Source organism: Orcinus orca, chromosome 8, assembly GCF_937001465.1.
Source record: "Orcinus orca chromosome 8, mOrcOrc1.1, whole genome shotgun sequence".
In the NCBI taxonomy this organism is placed as follows: Eukaryota; Metazoa; Chordata; class Mammalia; order Artiodactyla; family Delphinidae; genus Orcinus; species Orcinus orca.
Window position 1 is genome coordinate 105,060,166 of NC_064566.1, and position 21,980 is coordinate 105,082,145.

General features: G+C 38.5%; 1 protein-coding gene across 7 annotated transcripts in view; it reads right to left on the bottom strand.

Moving 5' to 3' along the window:
• The window catches only part of ZBTB44 (zinc finger and BTB domain containing 44), a 70,840-nt gene that overhangs the window by 27,702 nt on the left and 21,158 nt on the right, over nt 1-21,980 (bottom strand). For 5 of the 7 annotated variants that reach the window (XM_049713602.1, XM_049713601.1, XM_049713600.1 and 2 more), the window contains exon 3: nt 858-1,930. The exons of the other annotated variants lie outside the window; for them this stretch is intronic. In XM_049713602.1, coding sequence (XP_049569559.1) covers nt 858-1,875 — 1,018 coding nt within the window. In that variant the 5' untranslated portion in view covers nt 1,876-1,930. The remainder of the gene's footprint in view (nt 1-857; nt 1,931-21,980) is intronic. 7 annotated transcript variants of the gene reach the window in all.

A 21,980-nucleotide genomic window follows, 5' to 3' on the forward strand; every position in this document is an offset into this window, starting at 1 on the left:
CCATCTAAAAAACCCAGTTACCATGTTTTATTCTTCTTAATACTTCCTATAGGATACAGCACCAAACTTTTATCTAATAAGCACTTTAAAATACTTGACTTAGGGACTTCCTTAGTGGCACAGTGTATAAGAATCCACCTGCCAATGCAGGGGACACGGGTTCGATCCCTGGTCTGGGAAGATCCCACATGCCACGGAGCAACTAAGCCCGGGAGCCACAACTACCGAGCCTGCGGTCCAGAGCCCGCGAGCCACAGCTACTGAAGCCCGCATGCCTAGAATCCGTGCTCTGCAACAAGAGAAGCCACTGCAGTGAGAAGCCCATGTACCGCAACGAAGAGTAGCCCCCGCTCGCCGCAACTAGAGAAAGCCCGTGCGCAGCAACAAAAACCCAACGCAGGGACTTCCCTGGTGGCGCATTGGTTAAGAATCCGCCTACCAATGCAGGGAACACGGGCTCAAGCCCTGGTCCTGGAAGATCCAACATGCCACGGAGCAACTAAGCCTGTGCACCACAACTACAGAGCCTGCGCTCTAGAGCCTGTGAGCCACAACTACTGAGCCTGTGAGCCACAACTACTGAAGCCCAAGCGCCTAGATCCCACGCTCCGCAACAAGAGAAGCCACTGCAATGAGAAGCCCACGCACCACAACGAAGAGTAGCCCCCTCTCACCGCAACTAGAGAAAGCCAGCTTGCAGCAACGAAGACCCAATGCAGCCAAAAATAAATAAATAAATAAATTAAAAATAACAGACCCAACGCAGGCAAAAAAAAGAAAATTAAATTAAATCTTTTAAAAAAAGAAAAGCTAGACTTGACTTCATAGCATTATGGAAAACATAGGAGACACTATACCTATAGAGGAAGACTGTGGACTAATCAGAAGGTCCTCTTGGACTTGTTCACTTCCTGGCACTGTCTGCTGATCACTCAGTGAACTCTGAGATGCACTGACAGGCTGGGATACTTCCTCATGGACCTCCTCATCACTTAACCTTTCTACTTTGACCCGGACATCTTCCTCGGTACCCAGAGGTAAGGTAGTTTTTGTGCTCTCACAAGTCACATAATCAGCCATTCTTCTACCTGTCTCAGATGGGCCAGGTAATTCTAAAGTCCGGGTATTTTCTGCTTGCTTAAGCTTATCAGGCTGAATCCTTCGATCAATTCCAAAAGGAAAAGTCCAGGGAAAAGCTAGAGAAGAGTCAACTGGTTGATTTCTATTTTCTGAGTAGGAAGCTGAAGAATTCAATACCTGTGGAGAACTTGTTTGTGTGCTACACTTCACAGGACTTTCAGGAGACATAACAATGTAGCTTTTGCGCTTTCTCCTCGACTCTCGGCAAACAGGAATGGTTCTTTCTACCACACTGCACTCTGAAGACACTGGAGAAATGCTTCCATCTCGAGACGTAAAATTGCAGTTAGAGTTATTTTCTTGTCCAGCATCTAGACCCTTTTCTGGTTGGCTGTTGGGTGTATTCCATAAAATGCTTGATTTCATGAACTCTGAGCAGGTGCTAGCAACACTGAACATTTGCATATAGCTGGCTGCAGCTAGAACATCAATGATATTTTCTGTGTTAATTGACAGAGTGGCTGTGTAAGCATATTCTAAAAGGGGTATAAAGCCAGTCACTGTGACATGATGCAAATCCAACACATTCTTGTTCTCATCCTCTGCTTGGCCTACAAGTTTGGTGCGAAAGAAATCACTGCAAGCTGCTAGTACCACCTTATGTGCCCGGAAGATTTTGTCCTGGACACGAATAGTGATATCACAAAAATGTCCATCATTTCGAAGCATATTTAGCTTTCCAAGCATTTCCTGGCTGTGGGAAGAGGAGCTATGAGTAAATGTTTTCACACCCATCTTTTCCTTCCTCTTCTACCGATGCTCTTCAAGGATGCAAATGAATCAGAATGTCCTAAAAGATACATAAAATAAGCATTAATTGATGGTTTAGTAGCTGAAATAAAAGGTGATTTAGATCATTTTCATGAGGCCACCATGCTAAATCAACAAGCTGAAAGATGGTAGTGAGAAAGTTAGTTCAAGGTAAGAAATATATTAAAATACATTCTCTATATCTGTCCCCTAAAGTGTCCTATCAGTGGAGTCTGTGAGCTAATGTCACACTTAATGAGCTGCATAGTTTTAAATAATAATAATTTGCAAATAATGACAATTATAGAATACTATTTTCCAGATATAGTTCTAAATGCTTCACATTCGATAATTTGATTGTCATGATGTCTCTACCAGTAGGTACATTTTATCCCCATTTAACAGAAAAAGGTTAACTACCTTGCTGAAGTCAGAAAATTATTAAGTGGCAGACCCAGGGTTCAAATCCAGTCAGGCTGGCTCCAGAACCTACACTCTTAACCTCAATGCTTTATCCTGCCTCTTTTAGGATATAAAGTGAGTAAATACAAGTGACCAAGAGTCTAAGTTTTATGACGTGATAGGTCTGCATTCTTTCTTCAACAATTCCTCCAAGGCTGTTTGTTATAAGGACTAAATGAGACAATACACGCCGCACATGCTGAGCACAGTATTTGGCACGTTGTTAGCACTCAAGTGAAAGCAGCTACTGCTGTTTAGATTACTAACACGATAAAACCACCTTCCTGAAAGAAAATTCATAAAACAAATAATGTTTAGTAATCAACTGACTGGATTTTCCCTTAAAAAAAAAAAGTTGGTTTGCCTGTATCACATTTTACATTTATTCACTAAAAATGTAAAAAACTGACATTCTTAAATACTTTTAATTTTGCAAATCTAATAATACTTTTAAATAACAGTTTTTACAGTACTTTCCCCCTAAACTCTTTTTACATCCTCTATGTGAAAGTCACGGAGGCTTGTACTAGCCCCTTGATAAAGGTAAGAAAACACTAATGCTCAGAGAAGTTAAATGGCTAACAAATGACAACCAAAGCTAAGATCTGGGTCTTTTGACTGTTAGATTGCTTTTCCAATACAAGAACACATAGCTAAACACATATATATGGAATTTAAGAAAAAAAAAATGTCATGAAGAACCTAGGGGTAAGACAGGAATAAAGACACAGACCTACTAGAGAATGGACTTGAGGATACGGGGAGGGGGAAGGGTAAGCTGTGACAAAGCGAGAGTGGCATGGACATATATACACTACCAAACGTAAAATAGATAGCTAGTGGGAAGCAGCCGCATAGCACAGGGAGATCAGCTCGGTGCTTTGTGACCACCTAGAGGGGTGGGATAGGGAGGGTGGGAGGGAGGGAGACTCAAGAGGGAAGAGATATGGGAACATATGTATATGTATAACTGATTCACTTTGTTATAAAGCAGAAACTAACACACCATTGTAAAGCAATTATACTCCAATAAAGATGTAAAAAAAAAAAACAAAAAACCCCCACATAGCTATGTACATCAATTATTTTATCTAAGACAAATAACTGTTCTTTTAAAAAAAAAAAAAGTACTAAAATAAATGCAAAACAAATTTGGGGAAACACTTTTTGTAAATCATCTCTAGATAAAGAAGATTTCAAATGTCTCAAAAATATAGCCACCAGTTAAAAATGGTGTTGAAGATCATGAATATTTAACTGACCTGGAAAAATGTGTGGTTCTGAGTATTAAACGAATGCACAATTACTGAATACAGTGAAAACTCAATAGTGGTCATTATTATGTATTTAGAGAAAAATGTGATGAGTATATAGACGATAATCATCTTTGTGAAATATATACACACATGTTTATATTTGTACACACACACACACACACAGAACAAGAGAACATGAGGTCTTAACTAGAGATTCATGGATTCACTAAGGGCACCATGATCCTTCTGAAATTGCACACAGAATGTGTGTATTGATGGTAGCTTTCATCATATTCAAGGGAATCACTGGTAGACTATGGGTGTTTATTCTCTTCTTTTTGCACATTAAACAATTTTTTTCTTTTAAAAAGCACCATACTGCTGCAAAACCCTAGGGTTTCAGTTCCTCTTGGTTCAAACCCCAAAGTCATGCAGAGTAGGTCTACTTCTTCTTTCCCCTTGAAAAAGCTTTCAAAAACTGAAGATGGCAATCACATTCCATTCTTTCCTAAGGTTCTATTCTTTAAGCTAAACATCCCTTGTCCTTTTAAGTTCTCCTTAAAATTTGATGAACATCCTTGCTATGCTCTCAACAATCTCCATTTCCCGTACTCCTTTAAGACTGGTTCCCAGGGTTGTACACAATATGATAGGTATGGCAGGATTATAACTTGAGCATAACTTTACTATTTTTACCTCCCTTGTCTGGGTACAAATATTGGTAAGACTAGACCCGGTATTCTGACAGTCAAATCATACTACTGACTGATTTTGTTTATACTATTGAAAACTTAATTCAATAATCGACTGATTAGATGTGAGGAACTTTATTATGTAAAGAGAGGAACACAATTAAAAATAAAACATTGTCCTTGACCTCATTAAGTTTACAGTCTTGGGCTTCCCTGGTGGCACAGTGGTTAAGAATCCGCCTGCCAATACAGGGGACATGGGTTCGAGCCCTGGTCTGGGAAGATCCCACATGCCACAGAGCAACTAAGCCCGTGCGCCGCAACTACTGAGCCTGAGCTCTAGAGCCCGCGAGCCCCAACTACTGAGCCCGTGTGCCCCAACTACTGAGCCCACATGCCACAACTGCTGAAGCCCACGCACCTAGAGCCCATGCTCCACAACAAGAGAAGCCACAGCAGTGAGAAGTCCCCGCTCACCGAAACTAGAGAAAGCCCACGCGCAGCAACGAAGACCCAATGCAGCCAAAAAAACACAGAAAACGTACAGTCTTTATGAAGACGACACACGTACCTAATTAAAACTACACAGCTAGTGCTATGTGAAAGCAAACAAAGAAAAATTTAATTCTGAACGTGCAGGGCAGGAGAGGCACCATGGAGGGCAGGGAGTAATGAAAGTAGAGCTCTGCCAGGTGATAAAGCAGACGAGAGTGCCAGGCTTTCATGGGACCTCACACGATCTCAGTGAGCGCTCACCATCCTGACGTGCCTTGCGTACAGTGTGTGCACTGTACTGGCAAATTGTTGTTAATGGCACTCTAAGTTACTCTAAATGTGGGCATGCAGAGGTCGTCAGTTCAAACATCAATCCACTACATAAACATCACTTTCGAATGTTCTTTGTAAGTAAATGTACATGTGAAGGGGAAAAGATTTAAAAAAGACACCCTAAAGATTTCCAGCTCAATAAATATAAAAAATTCACTGAATATCCCAACATGAGAAGACAAAATGACCAATCTGAGGTTCTTCTTAGTCTGATAACACAATAAATGGCATGAAGCTCTGGGCCGAGCCAGCCAGGTAAGGCCGCTGAAGTAACTACCCTGACCAATCAGAGGCGACATCTCAAATATAAACCTGCCTGTGCGCTTTCCCAAAGACAAGCAATCACAACGAGACACCAGGCAGCTAAGACTGATCTGACCAAACTACCATTTAACATATCTGCTGATTTCTCTCTCACAGGAATGAGATGAAGAGGGAAAAAAATGGGAAAGCTTTATTTGGAAGATTTTTGTTCATTTGCTGTACCCCAGTAAACTGGCTTCTTTAAAAGCCAGGCCATGAGGAGCACTTAGTTTGATCGGGATCACATGGTTCAGGGAGGAACATGCCTTCAAGCAAGTGATACTCATAATCCAGGGACCATCTGCATGAACACAGGTGTGAAAGCAAGAAATTAAATACTATATTTGGAGAACATTTCAATCTTGGTTTGGGTGGAGGCCCCAAACAACAGATACTGCATCCAAAGTGAGGTGCAAGGCCACCTGGACATGGAGGCAGGGGAAAACTTAGTTTCAACCTTGAGTTACACCCACCTTCAACGTTCAAAGAGTTAAATATTAGGAAAGGACTTTGCCGAGTGATCGGTGTGTTGTGAGTTTCAAACCCTCTCCCACTCCCTTCTACTCCCCAGTAATGGAAAGGGGTTAAGGCAAATTTGCCCTTTGTTTCAGGTCTACAGAAAATGTGTCACACTTGAAAAAAATCTAATGGATACAAGTCTGATTTAAACTCTGGCCAAGACTACGAAGTATGCTTACCATCTCCCAACAGTATATAAAAGCAACGCTCGGAGTGGCTGAAGAGACTCTGGTGCCCAAATGCTGGGTTGCACATCCTGGTACCACCATGTGTAGCAGTGGGACCTTAGGCAAGTCACCAAACTTCACCGTAATTTCTTCAGCAGTGAAACAGGGATAACAGAACTTACTTCAGAGAGCTCTGAGCATTAACTGGCCTGATACACATAAAGTGCTTTTAACAGTACTTAGCACGAAATAAATGCTACAGAAACATCAGCCGCTGCTGCTACTGTTATTAAAGACCTTTTCTTATTCAATCCTGGCTTCTCTCAATCCTGGAGGGTCCAGAAACCACAGTCAGCAAATGAGGAGGAATAAAAGGGCAGAGAGGAAAAACAGAAAGAAAAAGGAAGGCAAACAAACCTCACTTTCCACTGCAGACCTAGAGTAGGCCTGAGGTGGGCAAAGAAGAAAACCTTTAACTCTGAATTAAATTTATTAGTTCTTGAAAATAATGTTTCTATTCCCTGAAAGTAACTAGAAAAGTTATTAAGACTTGCCCTTCAAGAGGCTGGAGGGAGTATTAACCCCACAGAATAAATTTATGAGGATGGTGGAAGACAAAAATAAAATGGATTCTGAGTACCTTCCGTAAACTGTGTTTGTTCAATGTAATGGTTACACACATGTGGTACAAAGTATAATACAGATGGAGGTATGGAATGGACGGAAGATGAAGATTAGACTGGGAAATGCCCTGTATGCCATGTATTTATTACATTAATTTCCCAACACAGGTCTGTGAAAACTTAGTCTCATGACATACTCTATAATAAATTACACAGACAAATATAATTTAGAAATACTGCAGTAACATACATTGTGGCAAAACTTGGGATGAAATTATGTTATTTGAAAAAGTCATACATAATATGGATAGTACAGAAGCCATAAAGTATATCCTGAAATTTTTATAAATTAGATAATTCTATTTAAAAAAACCTCATATCTTTCCATATGCATGTAGATGAATATGTATGTGTGTAGTTACATATTTAATTTGGAACTCATTTAAAATTCTCAAATAAATATTTTTTCAATCCAATTACTAATGCAGAATTTATGTAGCACTCAAAATAAAAATGTATTTTGTAATAGCTTGCAATTTGAACTAGTGAGTAATTCAGAAAGTTTCCTTCCCATCCCTTTTATTCCAAATTACTTATGAAATAGTATATACGTGTTTACGAAAGCGGCCGTTGCTAAACAACATATACTTTAAGGAGAGAAAAATAGGGCTTCCCTGGTGGCGCAGTGGTTGAGACTCTGCCTGCCGATGCAGGGGACACGGGTTCGTGCCCCGGTCTGGGAGGATCCCACATGCCGCGGAGCGGCTGGGCCCGTGAGCCATGGCCGCTAAGCCTGCGTGTCCGGAGCCTCTGCTCCGCAGCGGGGGAGGCCACAACGATGAGAGACCCACGTACCGCAAAAAAAAAAAAAAAAAAAAGGGAGAGAAAAATACCCTATGATTCTGTTTTGCAGTTGGGTTGAAAAACATTTACCAAATAAGGTATATAGCCCAGTTGCTATAATAGTTTAAGTTAGACAAATATTAAGTTTTGAATTCTGACTCTTCCATTTACCATTCAGGCATTAAATCTTAAGTCTAGTTACTTCATCTCTCTATGCTTCAGTTTTCTCATTTGTAAAACAGGAATGGAAATTACACTTTCAAGATAGTCAAGAGGACTGAATTAGCACAATTCCTGGCACAAAGTAAACATTCAATAAATGTTAGCTTCTATTATTACCCTAGAAAAAGTGTGAATAAAATGAAATGGAGATAAAATTTCAAAATATCTATTTCTTATATGACACAGAGCACATCCTGAATATGTATATTTTGATATAAAGATTAACTGATAAAAATTATCAGAGGATTTGAGATTAAAATGGAGTAGCTCGGACTTCCCTGGTGGCACAGTGGTTAAGAATCCACCTGCCAATGCAGGGTTCATGGGTTCGAGCTCTGGTCCAGGAAGATCCCACATGCCACGGAGCAACTAAGCCCGAGTGCCACAACTATCAAGCCTGCTCTCTAGAGCCCGCGAGCCACAACTACTAAGCCTGTGCTCTAGAGCCCGCGTGCCACAACTACTGAGCCTGCGCTCTACAGCCCGCGTGCCACAACTACTGAGCCCGCATGCCTAGAGCCCGTGCTCCACAACAAGAGAAGCCACTGCAACAAGAAGCCTGTGCACCTCAACGAAGAGTAGACCCCACTCACCGCAACTAGAGAAAGCCCGTGTGCAGCAACGAAGATCCAACACAGCCAATAAATAAATAAATAAAACTAAAAAAAAATGGAGTAGCTCTTCAGCATATAAAGTGAGGTGGCTGCCTCAGATGATTAAAGAGAAAGTAATGAGACTGCTAACCTTGAAACTAATTGGTGAGGATGTGAAACTTGATATTTAATAAGAATTTGCATGTTTAAATATCCAGCCACATCTCAAAACTGGAAACTAATTTTCCAAATTATACTAACAAGGTTTTAATTATGCTAAAACTGAACTGAGATAACTTCGTTCCCACCCTATATTCTAATTAAAACCAATCAAGGACAGAAAAGAAGGTTAGGGAGAGAGACATACTGAATTTAAGATGCCTCTAATAGGAATATCCAGGTGGAATTTATATATGAAGTATCTGTACTAGTTGACTGTGTAGAGTAGCAAATGCAGCACTAGGACCTTCAGATATGTTATCTCACGTGAGGTAAGATGATAATAATCTGATTTTACAGAGGAATTGAGACTTGAAACACTGCTTGTTTGAGGACACTTACGTTTATGTTTATACCAATGCTAAGGGCCTAGGACCTTATGCAATAGGTAACCACTGGAGAACCACTGGAGAGCAGTGTTATTTACAGCTACATTTTAAGATTATCCTGGTAGCAATACAGAGGGTGGCTGTTAGAGCAGTACAAGTGTAAGGTAAGATAAAATCGGACTAAATCAGTGGCAGTGAGGATAGAGAACATAAATTGAGAAATATTTAGGAGGTAAAACCACCTAGGCATGATTTTGTGTTGGGGATGGGATGGGGGAGTAGTAGCAGACAAGAATGTAACCCTAGGTTTTGACATGGATGGTTGAGTGGATGGTATTTTCACCAAACAAGGCAGTGAAAGAGGAAGAGCTGGTTTTGGTAGGGCTTATATTTGAATGAAAAGAAATATTTTGGTTTTAAGCATACAATCTGAAATACTTCTGAGAGGAATATCCGAGAGTACATGTATATATGAAGTTGCCTATTCTGGTCTGGAGTTCAGGGAAGAGGTCGGAGCTGGACCTAAATACTGGGTTTTACATAGGTCACTGGTAAATTTCATCCTATTGAATTTGTTAGAGCCTAAGACATCTAAAGAATGTGTAGGGAGCAGAGGCAGAAAAGCAAGTTGTGAGAAGCTTGGAGCAAGCAGAGAGCAAAAGGATTCGGTGAAAACATTTTATGGTGTCTAATTTACATTTTGAACCTGTCCAGTATTTAGCATAATACAGAAGCAGTGAAATACATGAATGGATAGATACATGTCCTGAAATTTCTATCTGGTTTGGCTATATAAAGTGCCTATATCTATTCATTATCAGTGGTTAAAAGGTGAAGATAAAGTTGCAATTTGAATTTACAGCCTTGAATTTGAATTAAAAGCATCAGTATGAACTCATAATGTAGTTAATCTTCAGCCATGAATATCCCTAGCACCCAGACTAGCTTTCAAATTCCATTTCCCACTAAAAGAAATCACGGCTCCTTAGAGAAAAGACAGATTGCACTTTGGGGGCAGTAAATGTCCACCTGGAGCATCTTATCAGCTATGCAAGGAAGCTATCAAAGATCACTAGGGGTATGCCAAAATGCAAGTCACTTTGAGGAGGTTCCCAATGGCAAAAAATGCAACAGTAAACTGAATCAATGAAATACATTCATGAGTTCACATGACACTAGAAACAAAAACAAACCTAATCCATCACCTTTAAAGATGCTAATGAACCAAAAAATTATTTTGAAAACTGGTTTTAAAAAGAAGGAAAGAGGGACTTCCCTGGTGGTCCAGTGGCTATGACTCCATGCTCCCAATGCAGGGGGCCCAGGTTCGATCCCTGGTCAGGGAACTAGATGCCACATGCATGCTGCAACTAAGAGTTCGCATATCACAACTAAGGAGCCCGCATGCCACAACTAAGGAGCCCATGAGCTGCAACTAAGACCCAGTGCAACTAAATTTAAAATAATAATAATAATAATAAAAGATCTCACATGCCACAATGAAGATCCTACATGCCTCAACTAAGACCCGGTGCAGCCTAAATAAACTAATTAATTAATTAATTTTAAAAGGGGGGGGAGAATAAAGCATTTATCCTGCCTTTCCAATATAAACAGTGTTTTTAAGTAATCAAATAGAATATGAAAGGTTTCTCTTTATAGAAATATTCCAGCTAATAAATGAAGAAAGAATGTCAGAATTAGAAGAACACAATTTTGCACGCCCCCCCCCCAAATAAAGAGGCATTAATCATCATGGTTTATAACTTCACAGAAAGAGCAGTAAGACACTGCAAAAAAGACTGAACAAAAATCTGACCAAGTTTCTAGATCCAACTACCAATTCACAGTAAATACAGAGGAACAGGAATATATTAAGCTATACCACTGCAGTGCAAACGGCAAAATTTAGACTGTGAGAAACTCTACAGGACAAAAGACTTGGAAGGAAAAAAACAGCAAGGAAGAAAGAGATAAAGGGGGAACTAGAATGGGAAACTCTGTGCATATCTTAAAGAATAAACATAAGATAATTGGAAATTTGTTTTTATTGACTACTTGAAAATGTCAAGAAATTATTGTTAATTTTTTTTTTTTTCTGGTACGCGGTCCTCTCACTTTCGTGGCCTCTCCCATTGCAGAGCACAGGCTCCGGACGCGCAGGCTCAGCAGCCATGGCTCACGGGCCCAGCCGCTCCGCGGCATTTGGGTCTTCCCGGACCGGGGCATGAACCCGTGTCCCCTGCATTGGCAGGTGGACTCTCAACCACTGCGCCACCAGGGAAGCCCCCTCACTGTGGTTTTGATTTGCATTTCCCTGATAACTAATGATGCTGAACATCTTTTCATGTGCTTATTGGCTATTTGCAAATCATCCTTGGAGAAATGTCTATTCAGCTACTTTGTCCATTTTTTAACTGGGTTGTCTTTTTATTATTGAATTGTAAAAGTTCTTTATTCTAGATACAAGTTGCTTATCGGATATACAGTTTACAAAAATTTTCTCCCATTCTGTGAGTTGTTATTTCACTTTCTTGGTGTCCTCTGAAGCACAAGTTTTTAATCTTGATGAAGTTTAACATCTATTTTTTTCTTTTGTTGCTTGTGTTTTTGGTGTCATATCCAAGAATTCCTTGCCAACGCCAATGTCATGAGGAATTACCTCTGTCTTATTCTAGCAGTTTTATAGTTTTAGCTCATTTTGAGTTATTTTTTATATATGATGTGAGGTAAATGTCCAACTTCATTCTTTTGTATGTGGCTACACAGTTGTCCCAGTACTATTTGTTAAAAAGACTACTTACTCTTCCCCATTCAATGGTCTTGACAGCCTTGTTGAAAATCAGTTAAGCATAGATATATGGGTTTACATCTGGACTCTCAATTCTATTCCATTGTTCTATATGTCTATCCTTATTCTTGATTACTGCTACTACATAGTAAGTTTGAAATCAGGAAGTCTGAGTCCTACAAATCTGTCCCTTTTTCAATATTGTTTTGGCTATTCTGGGTTCCTTGTAACTTTATTTATTTATGGCTACGTTGGGTCTTCGTGGCTGCGTGCAGGCTTTCTCTAGTTGCAGCGAGCGGGGGCTACTCTTCGTGGTGGTGCACGGGCTTCTCTTGCCGTGGAGCACGGGCTCTAGGCACATGGGATTCAGCAGTTGTGGCTCGCGGGCTCTAGGCGTGCAGGCTCAGTAGTTGTGGCTCACGGGCTTAGCTGCTCCACGGCATGCGGGATCTTCCTGGACCAGGGCTCGAACCCGTGTCCCCTGCATTGGCAGGCGGATCCTTAACCACTGCACCACCAGGGAAGCCCCCCTTGTAACTTTTAGAATCAGGGTGTCAACCTCTACAAAAAAAATATCAGCTGAGATTTTTAAAAAATTAATTAATTAATTAATTAATTTTGGTTGCATTGGGTCTTAGTTGTGGCTTGTCAACTCCTTAGTTGCAGCACGCATGTGGGATCTAGCTCCCTGACCAGGGATCGAAACCGGGCCCCCTGCTTCGGGAGTGCAGAGTCGTATCCACTGCACCACCAGGGAAGTCCCTCAGCTGAGATTTTGACAGTGATTGTGTTCAAGTTTATAGATTAGTTTGGGGTGTACTGCCGTCTTCACAACACTGAGGCTTCCAATCCATGAACATGGGGTGTTTTTCCATTTACTTAGACCATCTTTAATTTCTTTCAACAACGTTTGGCAGTATTCAAAGTACAAGTTTTGCACTTCCTTTGTTAAATTATTTCCTAAGTACTTTATCCTTTTTGATGCTACTGTGAATGGAACTGCATTAATTTCATTTCTGATGGTTCATTGTTCATAGTACTCCTTTATAATCTTTATTACTTCCTTCCTTCTGGTTGCTTTAGCTTTAGTTTCCTCTTCTTTATCCAGTGTCTTAAGGGGAAGGGTGGTTATTAATTTGAGATCTTTCTTCTTCCTTAACATAGGTATATACAACTATAAATTTCCATCTAAGCATTGTTATAGCTGCATATCATAAATTTTGGTACATTGTATCTTCATTTTAATTCATCTCAAAATGTTTTCTGATTTCCTGTTTGACTCCTTCTTTGACCCGCTGGTTCTTTAGGAACGCATTGTTTTATTTTCACGTATCTATGAGATTTCCAAAATTTGTCCTGCTATTGATTTATAATTTCATTCCAATAAGGTCTCAGAACATACTTTGCATTATTTCAACCTCTGAAGATCTCCTGAGGTTTGTTTTACGGCCTAGCATATGAGCTACACTGGAGAATGCACTTGAGAATGTATATTCTATTGTTAATGGGTGCAGTGTTGTATAGTTGTCTGCTAGGTCTAGTTGGTTTATAGCGTCTACTTCCTGTTGATCTTCTGTCAGCTATTCTATTCTCTTTATTTATTTTATTTTTTGGCCATGCCATGTGGCATGTGGGATCTTAACTTCCTGTTGATCTTCTTTCAGCTATTCTATTCTCTTTATTTATTTATTTTTTGGCCATGCCATATGGCATGTGGGATCTTAGTTCCTCAACCAGGGATCCAACCCATGCCCCCTGCAGTGGAAGTGTGGAGTCCTAACCACTGGACCACCAGGGAATTCCCAAGCTATTCTATACATTACTGAAAGTGGTGTATTGAAGTCTCCATCTATTAATGCTGAATTGTCTATCTCTCCATTTCTGTCCATTTTTGTTTCATGTATTTTGGTACTCTGTTGATAAGTGCATTAATTTTTATAATTGTTGTATCTTCCTGATGAAGTGACATTATTATCATTATAAAATGTCCCTAGTAACATTTTTTGTTAAAGTCTATTTTGTCTGCTATTAGTACAACCACTCTGGTTTTCTTGTAGTTGCTGTTTGCATGGTAAATCTTTTTTCTATTCTCTTTCAATCTGTGTCTATCTTTGGATCTAAAATGTGTCTCGGACTTCCCTGATGGCACAGTGGTTAAGAATCCACCTGCCAATGCAGGGGACACGGGTTTGAGCCCTGGTCCAGGAAGACCCTACATGCCGCAGAGCAACTAAGCCCGTGCGCCACAACTACTGAGACTGTGGTCTAGAGCCCGTGAGCCACAACTACTGAGCCCGAATGCCACAACTACTGAAGCCCATGCACCTAGAGCCCATGCTCTGCGACAAAAGAAGCCACCACAATGAGAAGCCCGCGCACCGCAACAAAGAGTAGCCCCCACTCGCTGCAACTAGAGAAAGACCATGTGCAGCAATGAAGACCCAACGCAGCCAAAAACAAATTAATTACTTTTAAAAAAATGTGTCTCCTGTAGACAGCATGTAGCTAGATCTTTTTTTTTTGGTAGCCCAATTTGAGAATCTCTGCCTTTTGACTGTTTAATCCAGTCACATTTAATGTTATTATTGATATAGCTGGACTTATGCCTTTCATTCTAATTTGCTTCTGTATGTCTCATGTCTTTTTTGTTCCTTTATTCTTCCTGTAGTGAATTCTTTTGGATTCAATGAGTATTTTCTAATATAGCACTGTAATTTCCTTAATGACTTTTCTATTTTTTTGAGTTACATTCTCAGTGACTGCTCAAGAGTTTACCATATAAGTCTCAACTTATCAGAATCAGCTGTTGATTTCTACTAGCTTAATATCAGTGACACAAAGAAACATTACTCCTTCCTCCCTTTTCCTAGTACTATTATTATATATATTATATATATATATTAATGTTACAAACACAACATTGTTATGATCATTACTTTACCATCTGTAGTCACTTGTGTAGCCCAATAGTTTTGTTCCCTCCATTTCTGAGCTATTATTGACAAATACATTACATTCATTACACTTCTATATGTTATAGGCCCAATATTATATTACATACCTATTTTATAACTTGCGTTTTAAATCAGTTATGAGAAGAAAGAAAAATATCCATTTCTACTATTTTTAATAATTACATATTTACCTATACCAGTGCTCTTTTGTTTGTGTGTGCATTTGAATTACTATCTAGGGTCATTCGCTTTCAGCCTTAAGAACTTCTTTCAGTATTTCTTATAGGGTGGTCTGCTAGCAAGAAAATCAGTTTTTGTTTAAAATATTTTGCTTTCACTTTAGAAAGACAGTACAGGATTCTTGGTTGACAGTTTTTTTCTTTGAGCACTTTGAATATGTTATCACACTGCTTTCTGGCCTCCCCTATTTCTGATAGGCAGTCAGCTATTAATCTTACTTGGGGGGTTCCATTGTAAGTAACGAGTTATGTTTCTCTTGCTGCTTTCAAAATTTTCTCCTTGTCTTTGATTTTCAGCATTTTTACTATGATAGGTCTGTTTGGAGATTTCTTTGCATTTTTCTTCCTTGGGAGTTCATAGAGCTTCTGGATATGTAGGTTACTGTTCTTCAAAAAATTTGAGACGTTTCCTGTCATTATTTCTTCAAATATTTTTTCTTCTCTTTTCTCTCTCCTCTCCTTCTGGTAATCCAATTACACATATGTTGGTGTGCTGGATGGTGTCCCACATCTTTCTGAGACTGTTCATTTTTCTTCATCTTTTTTCCTCTCTGTTCTTTGGTTTGAATAATCTCTATTGTGCTACGTTCAAGTCTGCTAAATCTTTCTTTAGCCAGGTCAAACCTACTAATGAGTCCCTTTAGTGAATTTTTTATTTCTGTCATTGTGTTTTTCAATTCCAGAATTTCTATCGTTCTTTCCAATAATTCCTATTTACTATCAATAGTCCCTGTTTTATGTGAAATTGTCATTACACCATCCTTTACTTCTTTAATCACGCTTTCCTTTAGTTCCTTTAGTTTCCTTTAGTGAATATATTTACAATGGTTACTTTGAAATCTTTTTCTGTTAAATCTGATAACTGGTCTCTCTCTCACAGGCAGCTTTTGTGTTGCCTGCTTTTTTTTCTGGTATATGTAGCCAATATTTTATAACTATAAATGGAGTAAAACCTTTAAAAATTGTGAATCACTATTGTGTATACCTGAAACAATATAATACTGTACATCAACTATACCTCAATAAAAAAATTTTTAAAAAGCCTTCTACAACTATTAAGTCACAGGACACGAGGTAAACATGAAGAAGTCAAGTGTATTTTTATACAATAGCAATGAACAACAGGAAATCTAAATTTAATTAAAAAAATTTTAAACCCTCAATATCATTACAGTAATCCCAGAAAAGAAAACTTAAATATAAAATTAAAAAATCATGTACAGAACCTATATGCTGAAAAGTATAAAACATGGATAAAAGAAATTAAGGAGGACCTAGGTAAATGGAGAAACATTATTTTCATGAATTGGAAAAGAATATAATAAAAATGTCATTCCTTCTCAAATTGTTCTACAAATTTAACATGATTACAATTACAGCAGGATTTTTTTTTGTAGGTATAGACAAGTTGATTCTAAAATTTATATACAAAGCAAAAAGAACTAGAACGGACAAAACAATTTTGAAAGAGAAAAATGAAGTTAAAGTTATCAAAGTAAGTTAAACACTTACTATAAAGCTACCGTAATCCAGACAGAGTAGTATTAGCAAAAGGACAGACACAGAGACCAATGGAACAGAAGAGAATCCAAAAATATATCCACACAAACATGGCTGATTTTTGACAAAGGAGCAAAAGCAATTCAATGGAGTAAAGAAAGTCATTTCAGTAAATGTTATTGCAACAACTGAAATTCCATATATGAAAAGAAAACCTTGACTGAAACCTCATCCTTCACCCACAAGTTAACTCAAAATGGGTCACGGATCTAAATGTAAAGCTAAAACTATGCAACATCTTTAAAAAAAGATAGGAGAAAACCTTCGTGACCAGAGGTTAGGCAAAGCGTTCTTAGATATTAAACCAAAAGCACAATGGAAAGCAAAAAGATGATAAACTGGACTTCAAAATTAAAAACTTTTGTGAAAACACTATTATTAAAAGAGGATGAAAAGACAAGCTCCAGCTTGGAAGAAATTATTTGCAAATCACACATCTGTCAAAGAACTTTTATCCGAAATACGTAAAGAGCCTTACAACTCAATGGTAAGAAAACAACCCCATGAAAAAATGGGCAAGAGAGAGTTTTGATTCTGGGCCAAGATGAATATAACACTTTTTTCTATTCCTTCCACTTAGTACAGTTAAGCACTATGTACATTATGTATAAAATAAACATGAGACAACTTTGAAAGAGAAATAGTAGACCCGCAAGGAATGACACTGGTGAGTCCTCTGAGTTTTGTATTTACCTATTATATCCTGGACTGGGTGAAAGGAGCCAGAAGGCCAACAAATGCCAGAAGGTGTAGACAAAAAAAAAAGTTCCAAGAAAAGCCAGCTCTTTATAGCTAAAGAACAAGGCAAGAGGAAGCCTAGGAAGAAAGAAAATGTTTAAGACAATAATTGCTCTACTCAGTCGAACGTCACAGAAAAAACTCTTACTTCAACCACGTCAACACAGGCCAAGAGAGGAGCTGAGATGTTTCCCTTTCCGCAAGCGTAACGAGGTGCCTCTGCCCCCTGTTGGTATGTGTCAGAGAAGGCCAAGGCGGGTACGGACTTCCATCCCTGCCCAGTGATAAAGAGGATCCTCATCAGTCAGTGGAGGCCACAGGGGAGCGTAAACAAAGTGTTCCTCCTTTTTCACCAGGGTAGTTCAACACAAGCCTAGTGGGGAAATCAAACTTCCAACTCTGACCAGCAGTAACTAGGCACTACTTTCTCCACCATGTATTTTTTCACCTCTACCTAGTAGTAATGAGGCAGAGCCCCCCCTTCTCTTGCTGGAGTTGTGTCTGAGGAGGCCTGCTAAAACTGAAGATTTAAGTAAGATCCAGAGCCTCATAACATAAATCCAAAAATGTCCAGGATACAACAGAAAATCATTCATCATACAAGGAACCAAGAAAAACGTCAATTTGAATAAGAAAAGTCTATGGATGCCAACACTAAAATGATACAAATGTTCTAACTGCTTGACAAGGATTTTAAAGTAGCCATCATAAAAATGCTTTAAGGAATAATTATGAACATGCCAGTAACAAATGAAAAAATAGAAAATGTCAGTAAAAGAATAAAAGATAAAATACAATAACTGCAATGAGATACTACTTCACACCCACTAGGATGTTGTTATCTGCCAAAAAGACAGACAATGACAAATGTTGCTGAGAAACAGAAAACTTCATACACTGCTGCTAGGAATACAAAATGGCACAGCCACTTGGAAAACAGTCTTGGAAGTTCCTTAAAAGGTTATACAGAGTCATCATATGTTCTAACAACTCTACCCACCCAAAAGAATTGAAGAGATGTCCACATAGAAACCTATACTGCATAGCAAAATATTCACGGTACTCAAAAAGTAAAAACAACCCAAATATCCATCATTGATGAAAGGACAAATAAAATGTGGTACATTTATACAATGGAGTACTATTTGGTAACAAAAAAGAAATGAAGTACTGATACATGCTGCAACATGGATAAAATTTGAAAACATTATGCCAAGTGAAAAAGCCAGTTACAAAGGACCACATATTGTATGATTCCTTTTATATGAAATGTTCTGAACAGGAAAATCTAGAGGGACAGAAAGTAAATTAGTGGTTGCCTAGGGTTGGGGAGTGGGGAAATTTGGGGGTAACAGCTAAGGGGTTCAGGGATTTTTTAGGTAATGGAAAATGGTCTAAAATTGATTGCAGTGATTGATGCACAAATCAATGAATATACTAAAAGCCACTGAACTGTACACTTTAAATGGGTGAATATGTAGGGTATGGTATACTAATTTTAAAGCTGTTACAAAAAATTCAAGAGATAGTTCAACAAAAGAATGAAGAGGACAGGGGAAAGAGTCAGTAAACTTGATGATAGAACATTAGAAATTACTCAGTTTGAACAACAGAGAGAAAAGATAATGAATTGCGCCTGAAAAGATAATGAATTGCGCCTAAGGGACCTACGGAACTATAAAAAAGATATAATATGGATATCTTCCGAGTTCTGACAGGAAAGGAAAGAGAGGCAGGGGCTGAAAAAAATAATGGCTGAAAACTTCCCAAATTTGGCAAAAACTCTGAGATTTAAGAAGCTCAAACACACCTGCACAGGATAAATTCAGAGAAGTCCATGCTCAGACACATCATAAGCAAACTGTTGGAAACAGAAAGACAAAGGAAAAAATCTTAAAAGCAGCAAGAGGGGAATGACTCCCTACTTATAAGGGGAAAACAATTCAAATAATGGAATCTTTCTCATCAGAAACCATGAGGCCAGAAGGAAGTGGCACAGCACTTTTTAAGTACTCAAAGAAAAGAACTGCCAACCAAGAATGCTATAGCCAACAAAAATCATCCTTCAGGAATAAAGAGGAAATCAAGACATTCTTATATGACTGAAAACTAGAGAATCAGATGCCAGCAGGTCCACCCAAAAAGAGTAAGTTCAGACAGCTCTTGAAATGAAAGAACAATGAAAAATATCAAATTACAGTGACCCTTTGAACTGTGCAGGTCCACTCATAAGGTGGATTTTTTTTTCAATAGTGAATACTACAGTACTACATGATCTCCCGTTAGCTGAATCAAGGTTCGCTGAATCCAAGGATGCAGAACCTTGAATACGAAGGAACCCTCAGATTTGAAGGGCTGACTATAAGTTATACACAGATTATCCACTGTGCAGAGGGTCAGCTTGGTGCCCCAATCCCTGCCGTGTTCAAGGGTCAACTGTATAGGCTATATAGTCTTTCCTTCTCCTCTGACTTTTCTAAATTGTTTCACATAATTGAAGCAAAAACTATAACAATGATGTGATTCTCAAAGCATGTACAGGAAATATTTAAGGCAATTATAAACAGGGGAGTGTAACTTCAAAAAGAGGTAAGCCTTCTATACTTCACTCAGACTGGTAAAATACTGACAACAGTAGGCTGTGATAAGTTATTTATGTATATGTAATACCTAGAGCAAATTCAAAATAATACATACAAAGACATGCATTCAAAACACTAAGGATAAATCAAAATGGATTCTCAGAAAGGTACAAGTAACCCACAGGAAGGCAGGAAAATAACAGAAACAAAGAAGAGAGGGAACAAACAAAAACAAAAAAATGGCGGACTTAAGCCTCAACATATCAATAATTTCCTTGAATGTACATAATCCAAATAAAACCAACTAAAAGACACAGACTGGTAGAATGCATATTTTCAAACTATGAGCCAACTACATGCTATCTGTAAGAAACTCACTTCAAATATAATGATATAGGTAGGCTGAAAGTAAAAAGATGAAGAAAATATACAATTACACTGTTCAATGAAGGAGCTACTAGAGATATGTGGTTATTTTAATTTAAATAAATTAAAATAAATTAAATTGAAAATTCAGCTCCTCAGTCTTACTAGCCATACTTCAAGTAATATATCAAAAAGCAGTTTTACTGTATTGGTAATGTGCCCATATCACTTTATTAAAAAAAAGTTTTCCAAAACTCTATTATAAATGAAAACACCTATATTATCTAATAGGTTATTTAATTAACAGCAGTTAATAAAGGTTTTTTTATTGTGGCAAAATAAATAACATAAAATTTACCATTTTAACCATTTTTAAGGGTACAGTCCAGTTGCTTTCAGGACATTCACACTGTTGTACAACCATCTTCACTATGTCTGCATCTTTTTCATCATCCCATAACAAAACTCAGTGCTCATCAAACAATAACTCCTCATTCTTCACCCTCTACCAGACCCTGGTAACCAACCTTCTATTTCTACCTCTATGAATGTGACTACTCTAGGTACATCATATAAATGGAATCATCCAATATTTGTCCTTTTGTAACTGGCTTATTTCATTTAGCATAATGTCTCATCCATTCTGTAGCATGTATCAGAATTTCCTTCCTTTTTAAAGACTGTATAATATCCCGCTGTATGTATATTTTGTTTATATATTCATCTGTTGATAAAAATTTGGATTGTTTCCACAGTTTTTTAATCCTCTACTTAACTAATGAAAGCAAGATTTATTCACAAATTCAAAGAATCTCCAGGTAGAGATCAATCTTGGAGGTCATCTAGTTCCACAGCTTTCGAATACTTAAAAATCATTTGATAGAAGTTACCACAATCATAAAGTTCTGTATCATCTTAAGAGTGGCTACCACTTTAAACTGTTCACATTTTCCAAGTTGGCAGTTACCACCAGTATTTTAATTTTATTTATTTAGCCATATCACACATGAAAGAGGATGGTCACATATATGATACACCTCCATGGGCAAAAATTCAGGTTTTAAAAAAAACTGTGTTAAATAGTTTCTCCAAAGAAGATATACAGATTGCCAACAAACACATGAAAGGATGCTCAACATCACTAATCATTAGAAAAATGCAAATCAAAACTACAATGAGGTATCACCTCACACCGGTCAGAATGGCCATCATCAAAAAATGTACAAACAGGGCTTCCCTGGTGGTGCAGTGGTTGAGAATCTGCCTGCCAATGCAGGGGACACAGGTTCGAGCCCTGGTCTGGGAAGATCCCACATGCTGCGGAGCAACTAGGCCCATGAGCCACAACTACTGAGCCTGCACATCTGGAGCCTGTGCTCCGCAACAAGAGAGGCCGCCGTGACAGTGAGAGGCCCGCCCGCACACTGCGATGAAGAGTGGCCCCCGCTCGCCGCAACTAGAGAAAGCTCTTGTACAGAAACGAAGACCCAACACACCCAAAAATATATAAAATTTAAAAAAAAATCTACAAACAATAAATGCTGGAGACGGTGTGGAGAAAAGGGAACCCTCCTGCACCGTTGGTGGGAATATAAACTGATATAGCCACTACGGAGAACAGTATGGAGGTTCCTTAAAAACTAAAAATAGAACTACCATATGACCCAGCAATCCCACTACTGGGCATATACCCTGAGAAAACTATAATTCAAAAACAGTCATGGACCACAATGTTCACTGCAGCTCTGTTTACAATAGCCAGGACATGGAAGCCACCTAAGTGTCCATCGACAGATGAATGGAT